This window comes from Jatropha curcas, chromosome 10 (genome assembly GCF_041381405.1).
Source record: "Jatropha curcas cultivar XTBG-Jc1 chromosome 10, XTBG_Jcur_1.0, whole genome shotgun sequence".
NCBI lineage: Eukaryota > Viridiplantae > Streptophyta > Magnoliopsida > Malpighiales > Euphorbiaceae > Jatropha > Jatropha curcas.
Genome location: NC_143160.1, coordinates 26221608 through 26245021, shown reverse-complemented (window position 1 = coordinate 26245021; position 23414 = coordinate 26221608). Strand labels below are relative to the sequence as shown.

Here is a 23414-nt window from a genome sequence, read left to right as displayed (position 1 = left end):
TTTTCCTTTTTTATCTGTCATAAAATGTACTCCTATTTCTTTTTTTAAAAGATAATTTATTATTTAATGTCTTAGTATACCTTTATTTAATGTACACTCATATTTCCATTTGATATCTATAATTTAATATTAAAAATTTAAATTTTGGAAAAAAAAACTAAACAAAAAAATATAATTTAACTGTATTACTTAATTTTTTTTAATCTATATCAAAGTCAAACTAAACTTATGTATATGGGACGAAGAGAGTAACATTTTACATCCTTCTTTCTCCAAGACGAAGGTAAAATATAGAAATAATGTAAAATTGAGGTGAAAATATCTTGAAATTCTCAAAATTTTAAGTTTAGTGAAAATAATGAAGAGAATATAAAATAAATTTATTTTAGCCCTTCCTACCCTATTTTTAGTCTACGTCTGAGAGGAAAATGAATATTAAAATTTTATACTTTTATTTTACTTTCACACTTATTTTACTTCGTCAATCTTCTCAAAAATGGCATTAGGTTTAATTGTAATTTACTGCAAAATTTTAATTTCAGAAATCGACCCCGGCCCAGAAGCAAAACACCCACACACTCACTCTCAAGGAATAAGTCGTTCATCTCTGTTTCTCCAGCTAACTCCTCCGAAGTAATACACACTTCCCAAAGTTTGTCAATACAAACACAAATACAAAGAAACCACAGCTTGAAGCTTTTAGTCTCTCTGCTATACAATACACACGTCAAACCCACGAAACCTGTACTGTACAACTTATCAGTAACAAATACCATTTGTTGTTTTTTTTTTTTTTCTTTCTTTTTAAATTTTCCTTCTTTTTGCAAAACAAGAAATGATTCTGTGAAACCCTAATTTAAATCTTCTAAAACCCTAAAAACCATTTCTACATATCAGAATGATTAATGGTTGTGATGATGATGCAGCCACAGCTGACATCCTCTTCTACAACACCTACCCAATCCCCTCTTTCTCTTGGCCTACTCTCAACTCCTCACCGCCAACCGCCGTTAACTTCGTTGTCAGTTGATCATGTAATTGCGCCGTCCATCACGGCTGTGCACCACCCCGCTGAGCCAGCAGCTCCGATGCTGGCCAAGGTTAGACTATCTGACATAGCACCTTTTGATGGGGCACCATCTGGGCTCTACATGAAGGCGGTGGAGGCTCTTTCTGGGTCCTTGATGAGGCATAATGCTGCAGTCATTGAATTAGGCAGTGAGGATGCTGCGCTTATGAGATGTGGGTTGGAAGCAGCGCGCTTGTTTTTCAGGTGTCGGGTTCAGAACGTTGGCAGTAAGGGAGGCGGCAGCCGTGGCGTGTACATGTACAGGGCTGGAAGGTAAGTGATAGAATTTTTACTTTGTTTCTATTAATTTGTGTGTGAAAGAAAATAGTAGTATAAGTTTAATTTAGGTAAATTAAAGTAGCTTTACCAAGTCTAGTTTCTACTGATCAGTATATTGCTTGATTGAAATTATGCAGAAATCAATTTTTATGCTAGAACCCACATTTAAAAAAAAAAAAAAAAAAAAAAAAAATCCTATGCCAAGTCATTTTCCTCTTGTCACGACTCTTCTTTTCATCCTAATATTATTTAGGTAATGAGACATTGCCAATTATCACCATTAAATACCTAGAAATTGTCAAACAACTGACAGAATTTGTATATAAAGATGCTGGCTCTGACTGTCTTGATTTGTTCTTTTATTAGAAAATGGTAGTTGATAACTATAAATATTTGGTGGAAGAGTTTGGGCAACCTTGCATTTGGCAATGCCCGTAAAGTAACAGGTTTCAGACTATGAAGCAGGATTTTAAACTAGCTAAGTTGAGTGGAGCTTTGGCTAGCTCAGGCAGCTCATTCATTTATTAAAGAAGCTGTAAACTAAGGCTTGAGCTTGGCTTATTTATTAAATAGCTGAGCAAGGTGCTAGTTATGAGCCTAAATTAGCTATTTCTTTTGATGAAATTAAGTTATGAAATAAATTATTTGATGTCGTTACTTAAAAATTAAATATTTAATTTAAATCATTATAAAAATACTTAAATCTTAAAATACTTGAGGGTAAATCTTACAACAACCCTAAGGTTTACCATATTGAGTACATCAATTATTGCTCGTTTAAGATTTGCATTTTTGGTCCCGATATTTGTTAAAGACCCAATACTTTAGTTAATATTTATAAACATGAAAATTTTTACTACACTTATCCTTGAAGAAATTTCACTACACATATCCTTGAAGTTTTAACCTGTACAACACTCAGATCCCCAAAAACTTGAAATATATCATATATTATTATAATATTTTCATTCCCTCAGAATCTTGTACTTGTCATTGAAGTTAGTTCAGGGACGGAGTTGCTAATTTTGAAACAACAGGGATTGAAGTGATAAAACCTTAGTGGATACTCGATAATATTTATTTATTTAATGCTTTGTATGCTAAGTTGTGTAAACATCTGAGCTTGTTTGTGGGTATTCACTACAAAATTTTTTGATAATATTATTTTACGTTTCATTTTCAATAAATTTTTAATTATCTTTATGCATATTATAATTGAAAATACAAACATTAAATTTAAAACTAAATTACTACTCGAATTATACTCAAGCCTAAATGAATCGGATCAACAACAACAACTAAACTTTAATCCCAAACTAGTCGGGATCGGCTATATGAATACTTTGTTTTCATTTTACTCTGTTCATATCCAAAGTAAACCGGCTCATAAGCTTAAAAAATTTGATCTATAACTAGCCCTTGCTTGGCTTGTTTATTAAATGAGCTTGGAAATAAAGCTTGAGTTTTGCTTATTTAGCTTAATAAACAAGCCTCAAGGTGCCTTTTTTTCGAGCCAATTTTTGAGTGGCTTATGTACAGATCTGCTCAGCTCATTTGAAACAGTAAGTCTATGAAGCACACATTCTGATAAAGTAATGGACGCAAACAGTATAATGATTTTTTGTTTTCTTTTGAATCCCTTTTAGAAAATTTTATTAAGAGCCTTTTTGTTTGTTAATGTTAGCTTGAAATGTTGGTCCATGAAGCAGATCCCCTAATACAATAACAAAAGTCTAATTATCTCAAAAAAGCAACAACTAATTCTCCTAGATGGTGAAATTTACAAGAAAAATAATTAGATAACCTAAATATTAATTTTGATTAGTTACTCAACTATTATCTGTTTTATAAAAAATAAGAGTTTTCTCATTTTTACTGTTATCAGCTCTTCACTCTGTGCAATCCCTTTTGGTGCCAATAAAATTGGTATTATGCTATTGTGATATCAATATAAAATATTAGGTATTAGTAAATAGGTGCTCTGTTTCCTTGTTTCTTTTTTCCTGTTGGTCCTTCTCTTAAAGTTAGAACACATCAGCATGCATGGACTAGTGTAGTACCTCCATTGCGTTGTCTCTTTTTAGTACCTAGGTGAGTTGTATCAGATGGACTTGGTTGAATCTAAGGCCAATATTTATGCTTCATTATTTTGATCTTCTCATTGTATAAGGGTGACTTTTTCTTCTTCTTCTTCTTCTTCTTCTTCTTCTTCTTCTTCTTCTTCTTCTTCTTCTTTTTTTTTTTTTTTTTTTTTTTTTTTTTGTGGTGGGGGTTGTGGGAGTATATATTTGTGTGTGTCTGCATGGCTGATGTAGTTGTAGATTGGTTTCAGAATTGACTATTGTCATTGTTTTATAATCTTTAAGAAGCTTCTTTTTGGTGCTAGGGCTTTGGAAGATTGTGACTCGTCTCCTCCATGCATGGCTGAAATATTTAGGTGCATGGGGAAAGCGGCTCGTGCTGCTTTATGTGCAATAGCTAGGCATCTTCGTTTGCGGAGCGAGTAAGGATATGGTGATGATGGAGTTTTGTTTAAGAATTTTCTCTTCATATACTCTTTTCTTATTTTCTCATGGTTCAGTAACATCTCCTTACAATCTATCTTTCTTGCAGTGTCTTCAACCTTCTACTTGATGATACCCCCTTACCTGCAAATGAGGTGTCCTCATCAGTACTTCTTGCCACCTATTCCCATGCTTCCTTGCAAAATGGAAAGGTGGCTATTGGAGGAGGGAAGTCTGCAGTTAATAGTGAAGTTGAGAAGGGATTGTTAACACTCATTTCTTCAGATACTCCTGGTTTACAGGTTTCTTTCTACTTTTGAAAAATATCTGAAACTGTTATTTTATGCTAGCTGTTTTTCAACTAGTATTAACATATGCGTTTGCTTCAAATGCTTTCTTCATAGTTCTATGTTACTTCCCTTGTCTTTTGGACAAACTTGAATTTGTTTTTTATTTTCTTTTGTTGGTTCCTGGTTTACATTATTTATTTGAGCCAGGTGATTACTTTCCTAGTTATAGATGGCTGTTTTAACCAATCAGACCTGCTTTCTCCTCTTCTATTTGTTATAGATTTAAATCATCTAAAATTTTCTTGCCTTTGTAGGTTTGTGACCCCAATGGTCGATGGTACCTGGCTGATTGTGGTTCAATGGATCTTTTACTCATCACTGGCAAGGCTCTTAGCCATGCTACTGCAGGCCTTCGTCCTGCAGCTTCATATAGAGCAGCTCTTGATTACTCATCTGGCACTAATAATGGTGGGAGGTATAACCATTTTTGTTTGTTAGTTTTATAATGCATTTTGTGTTTGTAATGAAGTATATCAGTTATTTCCAATTCAATCCACCTTTAATTTTTGTGATTGCAGGACATCATTGGCATTTAGGCTTATGCCACAGGGCAATGCCATATTAGATTGTTCTCCAATTGCAGCAGCAGGTCATGTCATTCCTCAAAGCTATGTGCCAATATCCGTAAGCCAGTTTATGGATGACCTTTCAGCTGAGGAGGATGTAATGTGCAATCAGTCTGATAATAACTATGTACGTATATTTGGTCCTCTTCTCAACTTGTTCGAACCTTTTCTTTTCCTTTGCTACCTCAGTCGCTTGAATCAGGTTATACAAAAATAGGTGTATGTTCAGTTTCTAGTGTCTTTCTTTCCAAGAATAACGTGTTCCTTGAATGTTTGCCCAAAATATACTGTTCAGTCTATGGTCCTCATTGTTGAAGGACATATGTTCAATCTACCCGCAATTAATTTCATATTGGGAATACTCAATTGCTTGATGGATTTTAATACTTTAATAGTGAAGCATTGGGGAAGGTTTTCGAGCTCATGTAATAGGGCTTCTGGAAGGGAAAAAATTAGTAAATTAGAAAATCGATGAGTTTGATGTGAGAAGTCTTGGCAGGGTGGTAATGAGATGAAATCATACTTCATGAGTTGCGTGCCATTCGTATTCTTGATTGTTCATGATGTTTTTGCCTTCGTGTATTTGCATTATAATCTCAACAATTTCCCATATTCTTCCACTGTTTCTAATTATTTCTGCACAAAACAATCTGCTCAAATGATTAGGCTTATAATGATTTTCTTTGATTCCAATTCTTGCTCATCATCTTTCATGTCTTTAAATTGAGACATTTGATTCTTCAAATTCCACTTCTACTCTTCATCGTGGGGGGTTTTGCGTCTTGGATGTTATTTGATGGCAATTTCACCAATTGAGCAACTTGCTCTTTCAGTCTTGATGTTATTTCCTTCATGACTTGTTTGTAAGATTGTCTTTTGACTTTCAGTGAGAATGTACTTTGCCAAAAGCAGCTCTTGTTATTTGTGCTGAAAAAATTAGGGTATGCATCCAAAATACAGGGTTCAATGGGGGACAGATCTGTGATTAGGTTCTTCCAACAATTTGGCCATATAGCTTGTATACAGTCACTGCATTCTCCATTCTTGAAGTCATAATAATTAAAGAAATATTTGTGAATCATCTTTTCTGTGATTCTACTAATCTAATAGTTCATTATGTGCTCTGATATCAACTTGTAAATTTTGAACGTCACACAAAGAAATAGTGCTCTCCATGGAAGAATAGTTTCAGCCTTCTGCTATGAAAGTAATTTAGCACTTTGAGCAACATGTCCATTATTGTTTTTCTAGCAGGCGAAACCTGGTTGCTTCATGTATTATGGTGAAGGGTTAGGCTATATGGCTTTGTGGATTTAGGTTTACGATAAATAAGAGTAAGACACAAATCAGATGCAAAGAAGTTGCTATGGAATGGAGAAATCATAGAGCATCAAAGAGTGAACATGATTGCAGCAAAGTAAAAGTAAATATAGAGAGGAAAAAATAAGCTAAAAGAAGTCCTCGTAATTGTGTCATAAAAAAATTTTTAGATGGGAAAATTCCATGTGAACACCATCCAACAAGCAAATATAAATAATCTTCTAATTAAGAACGCTTGTTAGCTAACATCAATATCTCCTAAACAAGAAATTCTTTGCTTAGCTTAATGACTAAATCTAAAATAAAAGATGTCTCTTTCGTAAACTGGAAAACCTAACATAAGAAATTAATAGAAACTGCTAAAGGGAAAAGTACTTGTGTATTTAGAGAAAACAAATCCTAACTTCCACTTCTTTTGGCTCAGCACTAGTTTTGTAATTGGCTGAAAATATTTTTTAAATTCTGATAATAGAAGAAAAATATTGAAAAAGCCAATGGATGCAGAAATGTTATTGGGTGAACCATGTAAAAGAATACAGGGATATCTTCATCTTTATTCTTTTGTGTCAAACTTTCTTTCTTATTATCCAGTTTGATGCCTAATTTTCTATTTTTAGCTTATGAATTGAAGTTTCATTTCATCTGTATATAATGTGAAATATGATAGTGAACTTCTAATTTACAGGTTGCTCGATGTAACTTGAATAAAGAACCATCATTAAGAAGTGTTCTCTCAGATCCATTCTCGTGAGTTATTCTTTGTCCTTGCAAGTTCTTTTCTTTTTGGCACATTGGGTTAGGCATAAGGATGTCCAAGTTTGATTTCTTGTTAAGACTAGTTACAATTTGGAATGAAATAAGGTATTACTAAAACAAGGTGATAATAATATTCACCATATCGTGGTTCCACATTGTTAAATTCATTTCATGTAAAACGTTTCACACCAAGTTTCTTGATATGAACATATACCAATTGTTTCTTAAATGGATGCATTACGTAAGTTGCAAATTTGTATTGTTGTTAGGTTCTTTCATTTCTTGGACAAACACCCACTATACTCTTCTTGCTGTTTACTCATGCAGTCTTATAATAACTTAGCCTAAGAAGAAATATATGTGATAGTACTCTTAGTAACATTCTATATGTCGATCTTCACTCGTTATAAATTTTATGTATTTATTAAGTCATTGAGAAGGAATGACCTCAAGTTATTGGGGTTTTTTTACTTGCAGTGCGAGACTAAACCATTCATTGTTCAACATAAGTTGGTAGTATTAGATGTGAAATGTTAAAAGATGACAAAAAGAAGTTCAAGGTGGTGGGATTTAAAAGAACAAAAACAAGTAACTTTCAAGATTAAGCTCTCAAGGATTGGAACGTGGAGCTTTGATCTAGAGACAAACAGAATGTGGATAATGATGGCTGCTAAGATAAGGAAGGAGGTTGTTGAAGTTTGACGCTCTCTTAAGCAATGAAGGTGAGGTGGTAAGGTTTTCTCAAAGGCTTAAGAGAGTAACACAAAATATGTAACCTTGTCTTGTCCAGGAGAATGGGATGGATTAGTATTCTTATCTTTTTCGTTTGGAAGATAATGGACAGACAACTGAAGTTTGAAATGATATTGTTTTAACAATTCTCTCTCTTTGGTATTTGCTGGGGAGAGTGGGGGAGGGGGGGGGGGGTAGTGGTCTAAGAAACATTACTATTAAGGATTAGTTGTAAATAGAGCTCTGTTAGGAGTTAGATTCCTAATAGGTGTATAGTATCTTGTATATGTATATGTGTCCCTATTGATGAATCAAAAAGCAAGAAAATATTTTTCCACATTAAATTCACATGGTATCAGAGCCTGTGGCTCTTGAAACTTCATTTTTTCCCGTTTGTGTTGAAGAGTCTGGTGGTTGTCAGTGCTGGTGACCATTCTAGGGTCACTATTTTGTCTCACCGCCTACTCTAGGAGCTGCCCTAGCTGCCAATCGGCGTTCCCCCAAAATCCGGTCACCGGATTCCCTGCGCGTAGGCCTCATGCGCTGATTTACTTTTCTACTACAATACGGCGCGTGGCGGTGCGTCTGGCTGTTTCCGGCGATCGGAATTTGCGTTCTGGCTTTGTTTTTAGATTAGCAGTCTACTTAGGTGGTTGTTTCTCCGATCCGGCAAAGCTTTGGTAGGGGCGTTTTCAGTTTTGTCAATTTGGCGTTTCAGGTTACCTTTCTGCTCCTGTTTGCATTGAAAGGCTATTTTTTTTGGTATCTATTTTTGCGTTGCTGGTAGGGTGTTTAGTTTTTATTAATAATGGAATCTGCACCTACAGATTCTAAGACTACTATTACTGAATTGATCCTAGCAATGAATAAAATCACAGGACATAAATTGAAAGGAACTAATTATTTAGACTGGAGTAAGACAATTACAATTTATTTGCGGAGTGTTGAAAAAGATGATCATCTAATTGATGATCCACCAATTGGTGACACTAGACAACGTTGGCTCAAGGAAGATGCCAGATCCTCTCATGATAAGAACGTGAATGGAAATGAGAATAGATGAGGTAAAGAGGAATATGACAACTATGCAAACTAAAATTGCACCTCCATTCGAATAAGCACTTACTGCTTTCTATCTGGACCAAGATCAACGGTTTACCAGGCCTAAAAACATGATTTCTTCTCTAAATAAAGGCAAGGCTATCATGGGCACCATCGAGACCTCACTTCCTCTAACTCTCGCACCACCGGCAGGAGATACCTCCACTGCTAGACCAACAATGCTAACTCTTCTTTCCACTACTACCTCACCAATTATAAACAAGGCTCATATGCCACCAACTATAAAGAAGGTTGATATGCCCAGTTTTGACAGAATTGACCTGGTGGGATGGATGGCAAGGGTGGAGCAATATTTTTAGATCCATGGCATCCAGAATGATCTCAAGGTATCTCTAGCCTTGGGAAGCACGGATGGTGTGACACTTCATTGGCTGCAATGGCTGAGACGGAGAATCCAAATATTTCATGGGAGCAGTTGAAGATTGAACCTGTGCAACTATGGCGGTGATATTTCTGAAAGCCCATATGAAGATCTTGCACCTGCAAAGCAAATGGGTGCAGTAGCAAACTATATTGTGATTTTGTGGCCAGGGCAACACAGGTACCACACATGACAGTTATTGTGGGGTTACTTCTCTAGACATCAGACTCCATTCCCATGATATATAGATATAATTGTCGCGCCTTCATTTTAATTCTACCCTCCACCAGATCCAGAAACCCATCTCGGTTAATGAGTTGATAAGGGAGGTACAGCTTTCTGGGGTTATTGCAGATGCAGCATTTGTTGCTTCTGTTTTTTCTGCGTGTTGACATATATATGGGATCTTTGGATCAGGAAGATGGTTGCATAGTTATTATGAAAGGAGTAGTATTGAGCCTTTAAGTGAGTTTATTTATGAGGTTTGACATTACAGGGAGAGAGTAAATGACATTAAATATAAAAATGGTTAAGAGAGAGCCATTAAGCCTATTTTTTATGTTGATGACAGAAGAGAGAGAAAGAAAAGAAAAAGGGGGGGGGGGAGAGGGAATAGAGAGAAGCCCTTTTTTTATATTGATGAATTAAATATAAAAATGGTTCAGAGAGCCATAAAGGCTTTTGTTTATGCTATTAATGATATTAAATATAAAAATGGTTAAGCTAAGCTTGCATGTGGTTATGATTTTCATTGCTTCTGTAAAATAGTCCTAATAAATGAAAATATTACACATGATATTGAAAAAAGAATAATTAGATACATGATATATGAGTCAACATTTCAATTGATAAAACAATATTATTGTCACTGATTCTTAGGAGACTTTAAGGTTAAAGGCTCAAATCACATGCCTTGGACTTTTTTGAGCAATGTCTGAATGACATGCTTGATGCTGTAGAAGAGCCTTAAAGACTTGGCTGATTTATCAGCCCTTATCACGTGCTTTTTGCACTTACTGGACATGATAAAAATAAATTCTTGTTTTGTCTAATTTTCTTTCCTATGTCGCTTCAGTCCTCATGGGATAGCTCGTCCAATCTCATGGGACAAGAATAATAAAAAATCATACTGAAGAATACCCAATAAAAATAATATAGTAAATATATATTTCTTAAACATCATAAATTGAGAAAAATTGAATTTTTTTTGCGAATTATCTTATTTAATTTAGTTTATGTTTTTATTTGTCACTTTGTTTGGTATAATACGTTATCTTAATGGATAATAACTTATATATTTTTAAAATATTAATAATTATTTTTAATGATTAATTTGTTTTCCTGTCTGCACAAAACACAAGATGGGATAACTATTTGTCTTTTTTTATATCACCGTCTATCTCAGCAAACACAACCTAAGAGGCTCGTCCTGTGTCATAATTTTGTTGTATATTTTGATTTGTAATTTTTTCTACTTTTTTAATTCATTTTTCTTTCTCAAGTTCCTGTTTCCAGTGTATTTGCTGATTTCACTTCTTTTCATGTTTGCGTGATGAATCCATCACTATATTCCTGGTGCAATGCATAAATGCTGAATGGACTTTTTCTTTTCCTCTTGCTGATAATTATTTATTTGTTTATGTTATAGTGGTGCATTCCTTGAAGATGCTGTTTTTGTATCATGCGGACATTCCTTTGGTGGTCTAATGCTAAGAAGAGTCCTAGAAATGGTAAGTAGGAGTTCTATTGTTTTCCATAGAAGTATTTCCATAAAGCTTAGAATATTTGTGGACAGTTGCGTGAAGATAACATTTACCCTTTCCATAGTGCACAGAAGAAAGAGCATGCAATTTAATCAAAACACGGAATGCTCTTTTTTTGGCTATTCCTTATCCTTCTTAATGGCATTCCTTTTGCCAACAATTGTATTACCCAAATCATACATAGGAGACCATACATCATAGTTGTTTGAATCCTAGTCATTTAAAACCTCCCCTTCAACTAGTTTGGTGCTTTGTGATCACGCTTCACTTCATTAGTATGGTTGACATCATCCTCTCATCCCTCATTTCTGTGTATAATAGAGTTAGTTATCTGAAGGGTGTACTTTGTGGGATCTCTATCCGATTTACAAATATCAGATAACAAGGTGTATTCTCTTGGTGTATGATGTCTAAGAACACAGAGATTTCCAAGAAAAAGAAGCCAAAATCTTTTCCCTTGTAGTTTGACACTTTGACTCTCCTTAGTTGGGGCACTTTAGTATAGCACATGACAGTCTGGTTTGCTTTTCATTGCACAAATACAAACACTTGCATATTTTTCTCCATGTTTCATGTGTATTATGAAGCATGTAGGGGGGTTTGTTAAATCCCACAACTTGTAAATTTTTTGTCGAATCCTTATGCTATCTAGTGGTCCTATTTGTTCTATGCACTGGATGGCCTTACTGATTGTAGTTGGGGGTCAAAGGTCAGCCCTTTTCAGTTGTGCCACCTATTTTGGGGTTTAATTGAGTTCATGTGGAAAATTTGGATATGTAGCTTACAGCTTGGAGGGTTTCTCCATTTAGAGCAAGACTGAGTGGCGAGAGTTCTTCAAAATGTGGAAGCATTAAAAGAGTTACTGCATGCCATCAGTTTTAGATAATTGGAAAACTGTGATTTGATTATTTGATAATGTAAATTCTTTGATAGCCTTTTTCTGTGAAGACTGAAATAGTTTACACTTCTAGCGTACATGGGTGGCTCCCCTTCTGGTGTCCTTATTAATATAGTCTTACTTATGAAAGGAAATTATTGTTTGCATCACAGTCAAGATGTACCCTTTGCAATGCAGAAATTGAGCCTGGGTCTTCGATTCCTAATTTAGGTAGGTTCCACTTGACTTATTTAATCTGTGTATCTTGAAATTATTTAACTTGCACTCTGAACTACATTGACTTCTACTTTTTCTTCTTAATACATCAAAGCTGTATCCCAAGCCTTGTAATTTTCTTCTTATATTTTTGCAGCCCTAAGAGCTGCAGCGGCAGCAGTAAAGCAGGAGGATGATCGAAGGCTATTTCATAATGCAGCTCTCCGGAAGCGTCGCAAAGAAATGTCCGACCAAACAGATTCAACAAGAAGACCAAGCAGGGTATGGCTGAAATAAGTGCCTTACTTTTTTATATGTTGGATCTTTGTCTCCTTGTGTTCATCTTGATTCATCATCTTTAATTTTATGTCTCTAATTCAAAACCGAAGTGGATCTGCACGAACTCCCTGATAATATCCATAAATGGCTTGTAGCGAAGCTGTGTTAGGAAAAAAGAGATTTTTTTTTTTTTTTTTTTTGGGGGGGGGGGGGGGGGGGGATTGTTGGGAGGCAGCTCTACTTTAAAAAAAAAGAAAAGAAATTTGCTTTGCATGTACTGGGATCTGAATCTTGGATCTGGGGATTTTTTTGGATAAAGATTTAACCATTTGGCCCCTTAATATATGTTCTTTTAGCTTTGCCCTTGATTATCATGTGTATTGCATAACGGTCATACCATCTTAGAAATGATATGTTTATTTATTTATTTATTTTAATGTTAATAATATTGCATCTACTGCTCAAATTTACAAGCATATGGCTAAAAGGTTAAACATTTCTTGAGAATTGTGAGCTATTTTTGCTGGAAACCCTAAAATAGAACTTTCTTGAAAAAAGTTCTACTCAATAATAGAACTTCCATACTCTGATAATTTAATGGGTTCTTCATAAATTCATTGCAATGGCCATGTCTATAACTGTGTTTTGAGCCTGTTTACTGGGGATGACAACGGTTCAGTTTTAAAATGGATCCGAATCGAAACCAAACCGGTCAAAACCGGCACTGAACTGTGGACAACAGTTTCTGGTTCCAAACCGTAAATGAAACCGTGTAGTTAAGATTTGGTTTGATGCTTCATTTTGTGAAACCGGAACTGGCGGTTCTGGTTTGAAACTGTGAAAAAAATGTTTTCAAAGAAACTCCCAATTTATTTTTTTGTTTTAGTTTTTTAAAATAAATTTTAAGAGTTTTTATTAAATTGGTTTAGTGTTTTTCAGTAATAATATTTATTATTATTATTTATTCAAGCAACAAATCTAAAAGAAAATTTTAAAAAATTTGAAATAGATTATCTAATTTCAGTTCCAAACTGGAATAGAACTGAAACCAACGGTTTTAAAACTGTCTTAGAAACTGCCTAAAAGCCGTTTTGGAATTGTGGTCATGCCTACTGTTTAATATTGCTTTGAATCACAAAAGCTTCTAACAGTAATTGGTCTTGCTCAGTTTTTGTGATGAGGCTTTTCTTATGTGCCTGAGATGCACATGCTAGATTGCTAGCATTTAGTAGAATATGGTGCCTCATTTATGGTAACCAGAAGGCAGTATGGTTTTCAGTTCTGATTACTTTCTTGTTTTCCATGAGAACCATCAGAAAAGATTTATAAATATTGCTCTTTTTTAACTGTTTCATAAGTTGTATATGGAAAAGTTCTGGCATATTTCCTGTTTATTATGAATGGGTTCTAAACAGTGGTTTTTATCTATTTTTATTATGATGTTACTGTACTTGGAGAAGGAATGGGAACTAATAATAATAATAACACTTAAAAGAATAAAAGGCAGTTTTCTGGAAGACTTTCAATTCAAAGGAAGTGTGAGTTTTGCCAAAAAAAATTATGTCAATATATTTCATCATAACTTTGTGTGTGTTGAAGCTCTTGACTGATAAGAAGAGGAAGATTATTATTATAATTATTATTGTTTTGTCTTTAGGAGAATGGAGATATTGCTGCTGATGATGGATTACATAAGGGGGTGCAGTATCCTTTTTCTGTCAATGAGAAAGTAGTTATTAAGGTCGTTTTAACACTCTGGCTATATTCTGTTGTTTGTGGCTGTTGCTAATCAATTAGTTGAGAAATTTGAAGGGCATACTGAATCATACAGGGAAACAGGAGGACTCCAGAAAAGTTTGTTGGAAAGGAAGCAATTATCACCTCACAATGTCTCAATGGCTGGTGAGTTTAGGGGCTTTCTCTTACCCTTGTTAAACAAGAAGCTGTTGCCAATAATGAGTTATAATATAAGCTAATTTAAATAGTGCAAGAATGCGGTTGTATTTCTAAACACGATGTCTCCATTTTAGTGTGTTTGAGACAATAGGCTTTTGATAATATCACAATACACATAAAAGAGTTATCATCTAAGGGAACACATTTTAAAGATGGAGACATTGTGAATTTTGAGCTGTGATCTACCCACCATCGGTCACCAATTTTTTGAGAAGTGTTAAATCAGGCAGTTTCTTGCATTTGTGTTATCATGTCACATATGGAAGTCTATTGATGATTCGTGTTCTTGCAGGTACTTGCTTAAAATTATTGAAAGTGGTGAGAATGTTCGTCTGCAATATCGCTCCCTTAGGAAAATTTTGAGCTCTCAGGCCATTGAAGATAGGTGTGCTTCCCTGCCAATTCAGAATAGCAACTCATAAATTCAAATTTCAGAAAGCACAATCATAATCTCCATACAGAAGCCCCATTAACATATAATATATACATATATGTCTTTTTGTTTTTGACAAGAATGTGATATGGGTCCTTTTAAGTTTATGTTTCTGACATTTAGCTAGGTTAGAGTTAGGTTATAGCTTCATTAACTAGTTTGTAGAGTAAAGAGGAAGATAACAGGGCCAGTTTCTTTGTAACCATGATATCTACGGTGAGAATTTTTTTATTAATTGTATTTTTTTGTTGCTTATCTTTTATTTTTCAGAACAAAACCTATTTTCCTTCAAATTCCTTTTCCTTAAACATTCCAGGAGTATATAACATCAACTGGAGATCTGGAGGGGGATGAGTATAATCAGCTATTTTCAGTTGTAGATAAAACTATGCATACAATAACAATAATAAACTAATCCTTAATCTCATATTAGTCAGGTTCGTTATATGAATCTCGAGTTTTTATTATGCTTTGTTTATAAATTTAATCCTTACTAGTAATGTCAAGATGTGAATTTATTCAGATTTGATTGAGTTTTGTGAATTTATTTTTTGTTCTCAACCTCGATCACGTTGGATCTAAAATTTGTTGAATTAGTTCAGTTCCCAATAATTAAGTTTCGACTCAGGCTCTTTTACTGATGAGTAAGCTGAATAAACCAGAATGACAGCTCATATCAACGGTGCCATAAATGGAGGAGCAAATTACATTTTTATTTGATTGTTTAATTCCATATTGCAGAAAGCAAATTTGCTCGTTAAGAAATTTTAATGTTCCTTTTTTTTTTTTTTTTTTTTTTTAAATCACTAGCATCCGGATTCTGTTATCAGAAACTGTCTAATCCGGCTCGAGATTTAATCATAATTAAAGTTCTTCGACTCTCCCTGCAGGTATATTTAGTAAGGATCGAACTCGAGAGTTCTTTTCACATGTTCGGTCTGCATTGCTAACTAACTCATAATTAATTTTAATGTTCTTTAACAGGTCTACATTGTCAACCGAGTCACAATCTGTAAGTAAAAATTTTAATGTTCTTTAAAAGGACACGCAGTTCACCGAAAAGAAAATTAACGTTAACAAACTCTGATGCAATATAATAAGTTGAAGATCAATAAATTCATAAGAAAAACCAAAAAACCAAGGAAAAGTTGTAATACTAAATGATAAGACTTAACTGATGTACTATTGAACCATATTTGATACTAAATTTATGGCATCAAAGGGCTAAAAAGAGACCAACAATTTAAAATTATTCACAAACCAATTTTTTTTTGCAGTGTTGATCTGGCGATGTTTTATTACTTAAAATTCAAACTTTCAGCAATAATTATTTTGAAGTTGTTTAATAACACTTTTCTGCATATCAAGAGTTTCAAATAAGCTAAAATTTCACTTAAAATAATAAAATTAAAATTTTCATAGAATACAATAAGTCAATAGGCTTTTAAGTAATTTTACAATTAATAATTTTGAGCACTTAAATTAACATTAATTTTTAGTTTTATCAAACATTACCTTAATTTATTTAAAAACAAAATTGAATTGATAAAACTAAAAGCAAAATAGAGATGAGTAAAATGCACTAAATGTAATGTAAAGGTGCAGGTTGAAGGTGTACCAACGTTTCGTTTTACTGGTTTCTACGGAATTCCAGAACGACATCCTAGAAAATTGTCATGGCAGCTATTGCTCAATTTCAAACATCGTTCATGTCTTTCATGGGCAGTGGATAGGGATTTTAACGATTTATTATGTCATGGAGATAAGGTGAGCTTGGCTTATTAATGGTTTTCAAAGTGCTGTTGGGTTTTGTAGGAGCGGTGGACACAATTCCAGAACCATTGGTTTCAGTTAAAAAAAAGATGGAATCGAGATTGAATCACTTTTAAGTAGGTTTTAAGATGGTTTTAGAATTGTTCCAGTTTTTAAATCGAAATTAAATAATATATTTTAAATTTTTTAAAAAAAAATTTTAGATTTGTAGCTTAAATAAATAATAATAATAATAATAATAATAATAATAATAATAATAAATATTACTACTGAACAAAACTAAATCAACTAAATAACAATTCTTAAAAGTTACTTTAAAAAATTATAATAAAAGAAAAAAAATAACTTGGGAGTTTCTTAAAAACATGTTTTTTACAGTTTCAAATCGGAACCGTAGGTTTAAATCAAAATCGCCGATTTTGGTTTTAAAAAAATAAATAATTGGGAATCAAACCATAAGTTCACGGTTTCAATTACTGTTTTGAACCTGAACCGTCGACTTAGAATACTAACAAAATAATAAAATTTACATGATAAGTTAAAAGAAAAAAAAAAGTATTGCATATAAGATATGATAATTTAACAATTCAAACAAATAAAAACATAAAAATTTATTTTATTTACTATATTCCTTTACATCATTCGAAATTTTCAAATTGTGTCATTTTAGTTTCATTGCTACCACTTGTTTTTTTTTTTAAAAATAGTAAATTTGGTGAGGGTTTGTTCAAATTAATTACTTAGTTTATTAAGGTATCATTATTTTTAACTTTATCTTTATTTCTACGCACTTAACGGACAAACAATATATTGTTTAGAATTAAATTTTCCTTTGTTCATGACTTATGTTAAGTTGACTACATTTTCAAAATATTATTATTATTATTATTATTATTATTGCTGCTGCTGTTACTGTTGTCGTTGTTGTACATTTTTACCATCTTAGTATTTCAAGCAGTAAATTACATTTGAGTTACGCACAATTTTTATAAGATCAAAATGATATTTTATGCAAGGTGAACATCAATGTATTCTTTATTATTACAAAAGCATATTGATATTTTAAACTATAATATCTAATAAAATAACAAGTTGAGTGAATGTCATTACATTCACTCAACTTTCTCCTCCCTCATTTTCACTCTCTCCCAAACAAGCGGAGAGAAAAGAATCAATCACTCCCTCACTTTCTTTCCTCCCTTGCCTTTTTCTGTTTTTCCTACCAAACAGAGCGTTAGTCTCTTCAATAAGAAGCAAAGTAAAACCCAACGCAAAAACCCTTTTAGGCGTTAGCATAAATAGCTTGCCAGTTCTCGTTTCTTTGCGGCCAAGCGCCTACCTCTAACCTCTCTGCTTACAGAGCAAACTAAAACGCTAAAGATGGCTCAATCTCTAGAATTGTTGTTGATTCAATTCTTGATGCCTGATAACGACGCAAGGCGGCAGGCGGAGGAGCAAATAAAGAGGTTGGCTAAGGATCCTCAGGTGGTCCCCGCCCTAGTTCAGCACCTCCGCACGGCCAAGACTCCAAATGTCCGCCAGTTGGCTGCTGTCCTCCTCCGCAAGAAGATCACCGGTCACTGGGCTAAGCTCTCCCCTCAGCTCAAACAGCTTGTCAAGCAATCTCTCATTGAAAGCATCACATTGGAGCACAGGTTAGTTTATAGATTATCTTGCTTAGCCTCTTACAATCACAAAGCTTCATTCTTTAGAAATGTAATGTTTCAATTATGAAATTTTCATGCTCGTAATTCATCGGTGTATTGATATTTTTTAAGAAATCTTTTTTTTTTTTCTTTTAATGTATGAATTGCATTGTTGTTGCAGTCCGCCTGTAAGGCGAGCAAGTGCAAATGTAGTGAGTATTATTGCCAAATATGCTGTTCCAGCAGGAGAGTGGCCTGATTTGCTTCCTTTTTTGTTCCAATGTAGTCAAAGTGCACAGGAAGACCATAGAGAAGTGAGCTCTCAAGACTTAAATGCTTTCTTGTCTAGCAATACCATTTATTTCTTGATCCATGTGTTCGTATTTTGGACATTGAATTAGTAGAGACTCAGTTAGTACTCATATATTGGAGATAGATTCATATATTTCAGTACTTGCATATGATCATGTCTTATGGGTGGAACTTCTTGTTATGAAAAAATTATGTATTTTATGTCTTGTTATTTTGTTTCATGTAATTGCATTATGTTGACATTGACTTTAAATACTCTTTTTGTAATTTAATTTTCTTATGTTGTCTCAAGTTTAGATTTTCAAACTTTTATTAATGCACGTCTTTTTTATTCCTAAATAAATAAGAGCATGATAAGAGGAGCAATATTCCATTGTGACTTTGTAAGAAGTTAAGAACTTTTGTTGGTTTAGTAGCATGTGGGTTGTTTGCTGCTTTTATTATGGTCGCAAATGTTCCATTGTTTTTGGTAACCTGATTTTAAATACTTATTGCTTAAAATATATATCCCAAAAGATTTTCTGTTATATGAAAATACATATGGACGTACACATAATTTTCTCAAGTGAAAAAGTTTTGATAAGACCTCTTTATCTTTGCTTTTGACCTCCCAGCATTTTCATTATGGCTTAGTGCTATAGATCAATATTTTGATTGGTTGTCTGATTCTTCTTATTGTATTTGCTTTTCTTGCATAATTTATTTAAGTAAGGCTTGATGGTTTCTGTATTTGTTTTATGATATTTAAAAGATTGACCTATTAGTTGTGCTCCTTTTTACTTTTTTTTTTTTTTTTTATAATTAACCAGGTGGCGCTGATACTTTTTAGCTCTTTAACTGAAACAATTGGGAGTGCATTTCAACCTCATTTCACAGATTTGCAAGCTCTTTTACTCAAGTGCCTACAAGATGAGACTAGTAACCGTGTTAGAGTCGCTGCTCTCAAGTATTGCCTGAGTAATTCATTTTTAGATATTTTTGTTGCTTGAGTTTTCATCAAGAAGATTTTTTTATGGAAAATTTTGTTGCGTTATAACAGGGCTGTTGGTTCTTTTCTAGAGTTCACAAATGATGGAGATGAAGTGGTACGTTTACATCCTTTTAACATATTGTTATTTTGTCAGTTATCTCTGATAGTTGTATCATGCTTGCCGAATATGATTTGAAAGTAATCAATCACTCTAACATGTTTAAAAGAGAGTAACTGCCTCTTTTTTGTGGTTTCTTATGCTCCTGATGATCTCTACAATGACTGTGTACATGTTAATTACTTGACTAGTTTTTCCTTCCATGTGCAAATGTCCAGCATTTAATGTTTCAATTATGATTACCTGCTACTGGATTTTTTAAAGAGCACTACTGTTGTTTCATTAATCTGTCAGATTGTTATTATCATTATTATTTTTGTATTGCCTAATGTTTATTTATCCTTTTATTTTACATATTCAGTTGAATGGAGTTTAAATAACATTAGAAAGAGATTCATGTATCATGGCGTTGGGGCTTCTTTTTGGGGCACTGGAAGCTTTGTGGAGTTAGTTACTTCTATGTAAATAAGGTTATGAATCAAGGCCATGTTAAAGGTGGGATGTAAAGGGCAAGGAAATATGGTCATTGTTACCCTTTTATTTTTGGCAAGAAGAGAGTGGGGAATGAAAAAATTTGGATATAGAATAAGGGGGACACAATCCTCTTTTTCTCCAAAGTGGGAGGAATTGAGCATAGAGCGTTTTAAATTACAACTTAATTTCAAGTTTCTACTTTTTGAAAAGGCAAAGTGAGGACTCATAAATTTTACTATTTAAAATACAAATTTCTTTTGTCTGGCCCCTTATTGGAAAACGTCCCTATGTAATTGATTTTCAGGTCATAAAACCAAATTAGTTTTTGGAGAATAGTTGTTTTACTTCTTAATCTAACTTCCATTTCCAAAGCTCCACTTTGACTCGTGAGTTTGATGCATACAGTTTGGGCGACCTTGTATGCCTCCCTTGTTCTTAGGTATATGAACAAGGGTGCTCCTTCACTCAAGCATTTTGTTTTCAATCAAATTCTATTAGACAATCTAGTTAACAGAGTGACTTCTCTGTTCCCATACACTCCCAAACTGCAAGATTCCATCTGGCTTCTTGCTTTATCCCTCTTGATCCTCTTTAGGTACCTTGACCTCTTAACGTGTTCATTTTTGCGGAGTGTGATTTACATTTCTTTTTTTGCTTGATATGTTGACATCATTCAATTTGTGGTCAAAGCTAAAATATAAGTACCAAAGGTCAATCCTTGGTGTACTAAAAGAGAACCTCAATATTGGAAACCTGATATGTTCTTAAAATGCTAAAAAAAAATTTGGGGAATGAATGTGTCTCATAACTCAATACCATTGCATGATATAGTTTTAAACAAGTAATAACTCAAACCATAAAATTTCAAAAGTGCCACACTTATGCAACATCACGTGGTCTACTTAGATGGAAATTCATATTTTTAAAACTCAATGTTTATTAGAATTAGCTGGTAAAATCAAACATTATTTTTTCGCCTGGCTGGATATGGCATAGAAAGTTCTAGATGTTTATGCATAGGCTAATTGCTTTCTCTTGTTGCATGTTCTGTTCATATGTATATATTCTTAATCCAGAAGAGTTGCTCCCTATTTTGAGGGTGACTTTTGAATAGTTTTTATGCAACTTCGGCAGGCTTTTTGGCATTGATTTGAAGTATCTATGCAGGTAAAGTTTCGGCAGTTCATTCCAAGCATTTTGAATGTGGCAAGACAATGCCTTGCTTCTGGGGAGGAGGATGTTGCTGTAATTGCTTTTGAAATTTTTGATGAGCTGATTGAATCTCCAGCTCCTCTTCTTGGAGATTCTGTTAAATCCATTGTGCAGTTCTCTCTAGAAGTTTGCTCAAGTCAAAATTTGGAATCCAACACACGTCATCAGGTATGATGTTATGGACATGAAATAGAAGTTCATTGGATTTGTTTTTTTTTCTCTTGCTGGCATTGGCAATTCAGACACAGTTGTGCATGAGTTCACGGGCTTTTACATAGATGCTTCTTTTTTGCTTTCATTGCAGTTTTTGTGCATCTATTGCTTACTTCCTGTACTTTCTCTTAATACTAGGCTATTCAAATTATTTCGTGGCTGGCCAAGTACAAATCATCTTCACTGAAAAAGTATAAGTTGGTCATCCCCATTCTGCAAGTGATGTGCCCCTTGCTCACTGAATCAAGTGATGCTGATGAAGATGATGACCTTGCTCCAGATCGAGCTGCTGCTGAAGTTATTGATACTATGGCTTTGAACCTCTCAAAGCATGTCTTTCCCCCTATTTTTGAGTTTGCTTCATTTAATAGTCAGAATGCAAATCCTAAGTATCGGGAAGCTTCTGTTACAGCTCTAGGTGTTGTTTCAGAGGGTTGTTTGGACTTAATGAAGCATAAAATGGAACCGGTTCTTCATATTGTCTTAGGGGCATTAAGGGATCCAGAACAAATGGTTAGAGGAGCTGCCTCATTTGCATTGGGTCAATTTGCTGAGTATCTACAGCCTGAGATTGTATCTCATTATGAAAGTGTTCTCCCCTGCATTTTAAATGCCCTTGAGGATTCATCTGATGAAGTAAAGGTAAGTGCACAAAAAGCATCAACTTATGTGGCATTTTTCTCTATTGTTGTAATTATTTTGCATTTAAGAGTTCTTTTTATTTCGTATAGTCAATTTTCATTATTGTGGTTAGGAAAAGTCATACTATGCTTTAGCAGCATTTTGTGAGAACATGGGTGAGGAAATTCTCCCTTTCCTTGATCCTTTGATGGGGAAGCTACTTGCAGCCCTTCAGAACAGCCCCCGTAATCTGCAGGAAACATGCATGGTATGGAAGATACATCACCAGAAGCTTACATAATTCACCTGACCGGATGGCAACATGCTCATCTTTTTCTTTGAACTATAATCTGTTCCATTTTAATATCGTTGCAGTCTGCAATTGGATCAATTGCCTCTGCTGCAGAGCAAGCTTTCATTCCATATGCTGAAAGGGTTCTGGAGTTAATGAAATCTTTCATGGTTCTGACAAATGACGAGGATCTTAGATCACGAGCTAGGGCTACTGAGCTTGTTGGAATAGTTGCAATGTCTGTTGGGAGAATGAGGATGGAACCAATTTTGCCCCCATTCATGGAAGCTGCAATTTCTGTAATTACATTGGCTATAACCTTTGAAAATTACAAAATATCCTTTTACTAATTGATTTATGCCTACATCTTTCTCAGGGTTTCAATTTGGAATTCAGTGAGCTTCGTGAGTACACTCATGGATTCTTTAGCAATGCAGCTGAAATTTTGGATGATAGCTTTACGCAGGTTTGTTTGAATTTGGCGGAAACAAATTTATTCTGTTCTTTTTTTAATGTCTGCATTCATTTGAAACTTTATTTTTGCCCACAGTATCTTCCTCATGTTGTACCCCTCGCATTCTTATCATGCAATCTCGATGATGGCTCTGCAGTGGATATTGATGAATCTGATGATGAAAATATTAATGGTTTTGGTGGAGTTTCGTCTGATGATGAAGCTCATGATGAGCCAAGAGTTCGAAATATCAGTATAAGAACAGGAGTATTGGATGAAAAGGCAGCTGCAACTCAAGCACTTGGCTTATTTGCACTGCACACAAAGAGTTCTTTTGCACCGTATCCTTTAGCTATTGTATTTTCTTTTCCATTATTTCATTTATCAACATTCTTAAATTGAAATTAAAGTTATGAAGATTTATTTTTGTTGTGTTCTTTAACTAGTTTAAGCTATTTTGAGGAGTCGTTAAAGATTTTGATAAGACATTCAGGTTATTTTCATGAAGATGTTCGGCTTCAGGCAGTCATTGCTTTAAAAAGTGAGTCAAAACCATATGCTTCTGTAATAATTTTATTATACTATCCGATTAGTCCATTTTCCTTGGTTAAGTTATTGTCTATTATTCATGGTTTGTTCATTTAACTAATGCTTTATATGAAAGTTTTTACCCTGGAAGCCGTTTAACAAAATTAAAGCATAAGCACTTAAATAACCTCAGCAATTTTTTGGCACAGTTTAAATTT

General features: G+C 34.0%; 2 protein-coding genes across 2 annotated transcripts; both read left to right on the top strand.

Moving 5' to 3' along the window:
- Positions 1-555: 555 nt before the first annotated feature.
- LOC105646466 (RING/U-box superfamily protein) lies at positions 556-14838 on the top strand. The gene is made up of 12 exons (XM_012232324.4): positions 556-1342; positions 3735-3851; positions 3962-4154; positions 4457-4617; positions 4721-4895; positions 6774-6835; positions 10708-10789; positions 11873-11930; positions 12073-12197; positions 13852-13935; positions 14026-14096; positions 14443-14838. Exons 1-12 carry the CDS (start codon positions 906-908, stop codon positions 14570-14572), a joined length of 1695 nt encoding a protein of 564 aa, XP_012087714.1. The 5' UTR covers positions 556-905; the 3' UTR covers positions 14573-14838.
- Positions 14839-17581: 2743 nt separating this feature from the next.
- Positions 17582-23328, top strand: LOC149493353 (ARM repeat superfamily protein). Its single transcript, XM_089715803.1, has 11 exons — positions 17582-18011; positions 18184-18316; positions 19124-19260; positions 19354-19399; positions 21044-21256; positions 21440-21943; positions 22056-22190; positions 22298-22513; positions 22591-22680; positions 22765-23009; positions 23121-23328. Exons 1-11 carry the CDS (start codon positions 17737-17739, stop codon positions 23311-23313), a joined length of 2187 nt encoding a protein of 728 aa, XP_089571929.1. The 5' UTR covers positions 17582-17736; the 3' UTR covers positions 23314-23328.
- The last annotated feature ends 86 nt before the right edge of the window (positions 23329-23414 follow it).

Bases quoted from the DNA above. Each gene is read 5' to 3' on its own strand.
- LOC105646466 (XM_012232324.4), top strand. From the start codon at position 906: ATGGTTGTGATGATGATGCAGCCACAGCTGACATCCTCTTCTACAACA. The intron at 12,198-13,851 runs GTATGGCTGAAA...TTTTGTCTTTAG, and splicing joins CAACAAGAAGACCAAGCAGG to GAGAATGGAGATATTGCTGC. The intron at 13,936-14,025 runs GTCGTTTTAACA...TGAATCATACAG, and splicing joins ATGAGAAAGTAGTTATTAAG to GGAAACAGGAGGACTCCAGA.
- LOC149493353 (XM_089715803.1), top strand. From the start codon at position 17,737: ATGGCTCAATCTCTAGAATTGTTGTTGATTCAATTCTTGATGCCTGAT. The intron at 19,261-19,353 runs GTATTGCCTGAG...GCGTTATAACAG, and splicing joins GTTAGAGTCGCTGCTCTCAA to GGCTGTTGGTTCTTTTCTAG. The intron at 22,681-22,764 runs GTTTGTTTGAAT...TTTTGCCCACAG, and splicing joins TGGATGATAGCTTTACGCAG to TATCTTCCTCATGTTGTACC.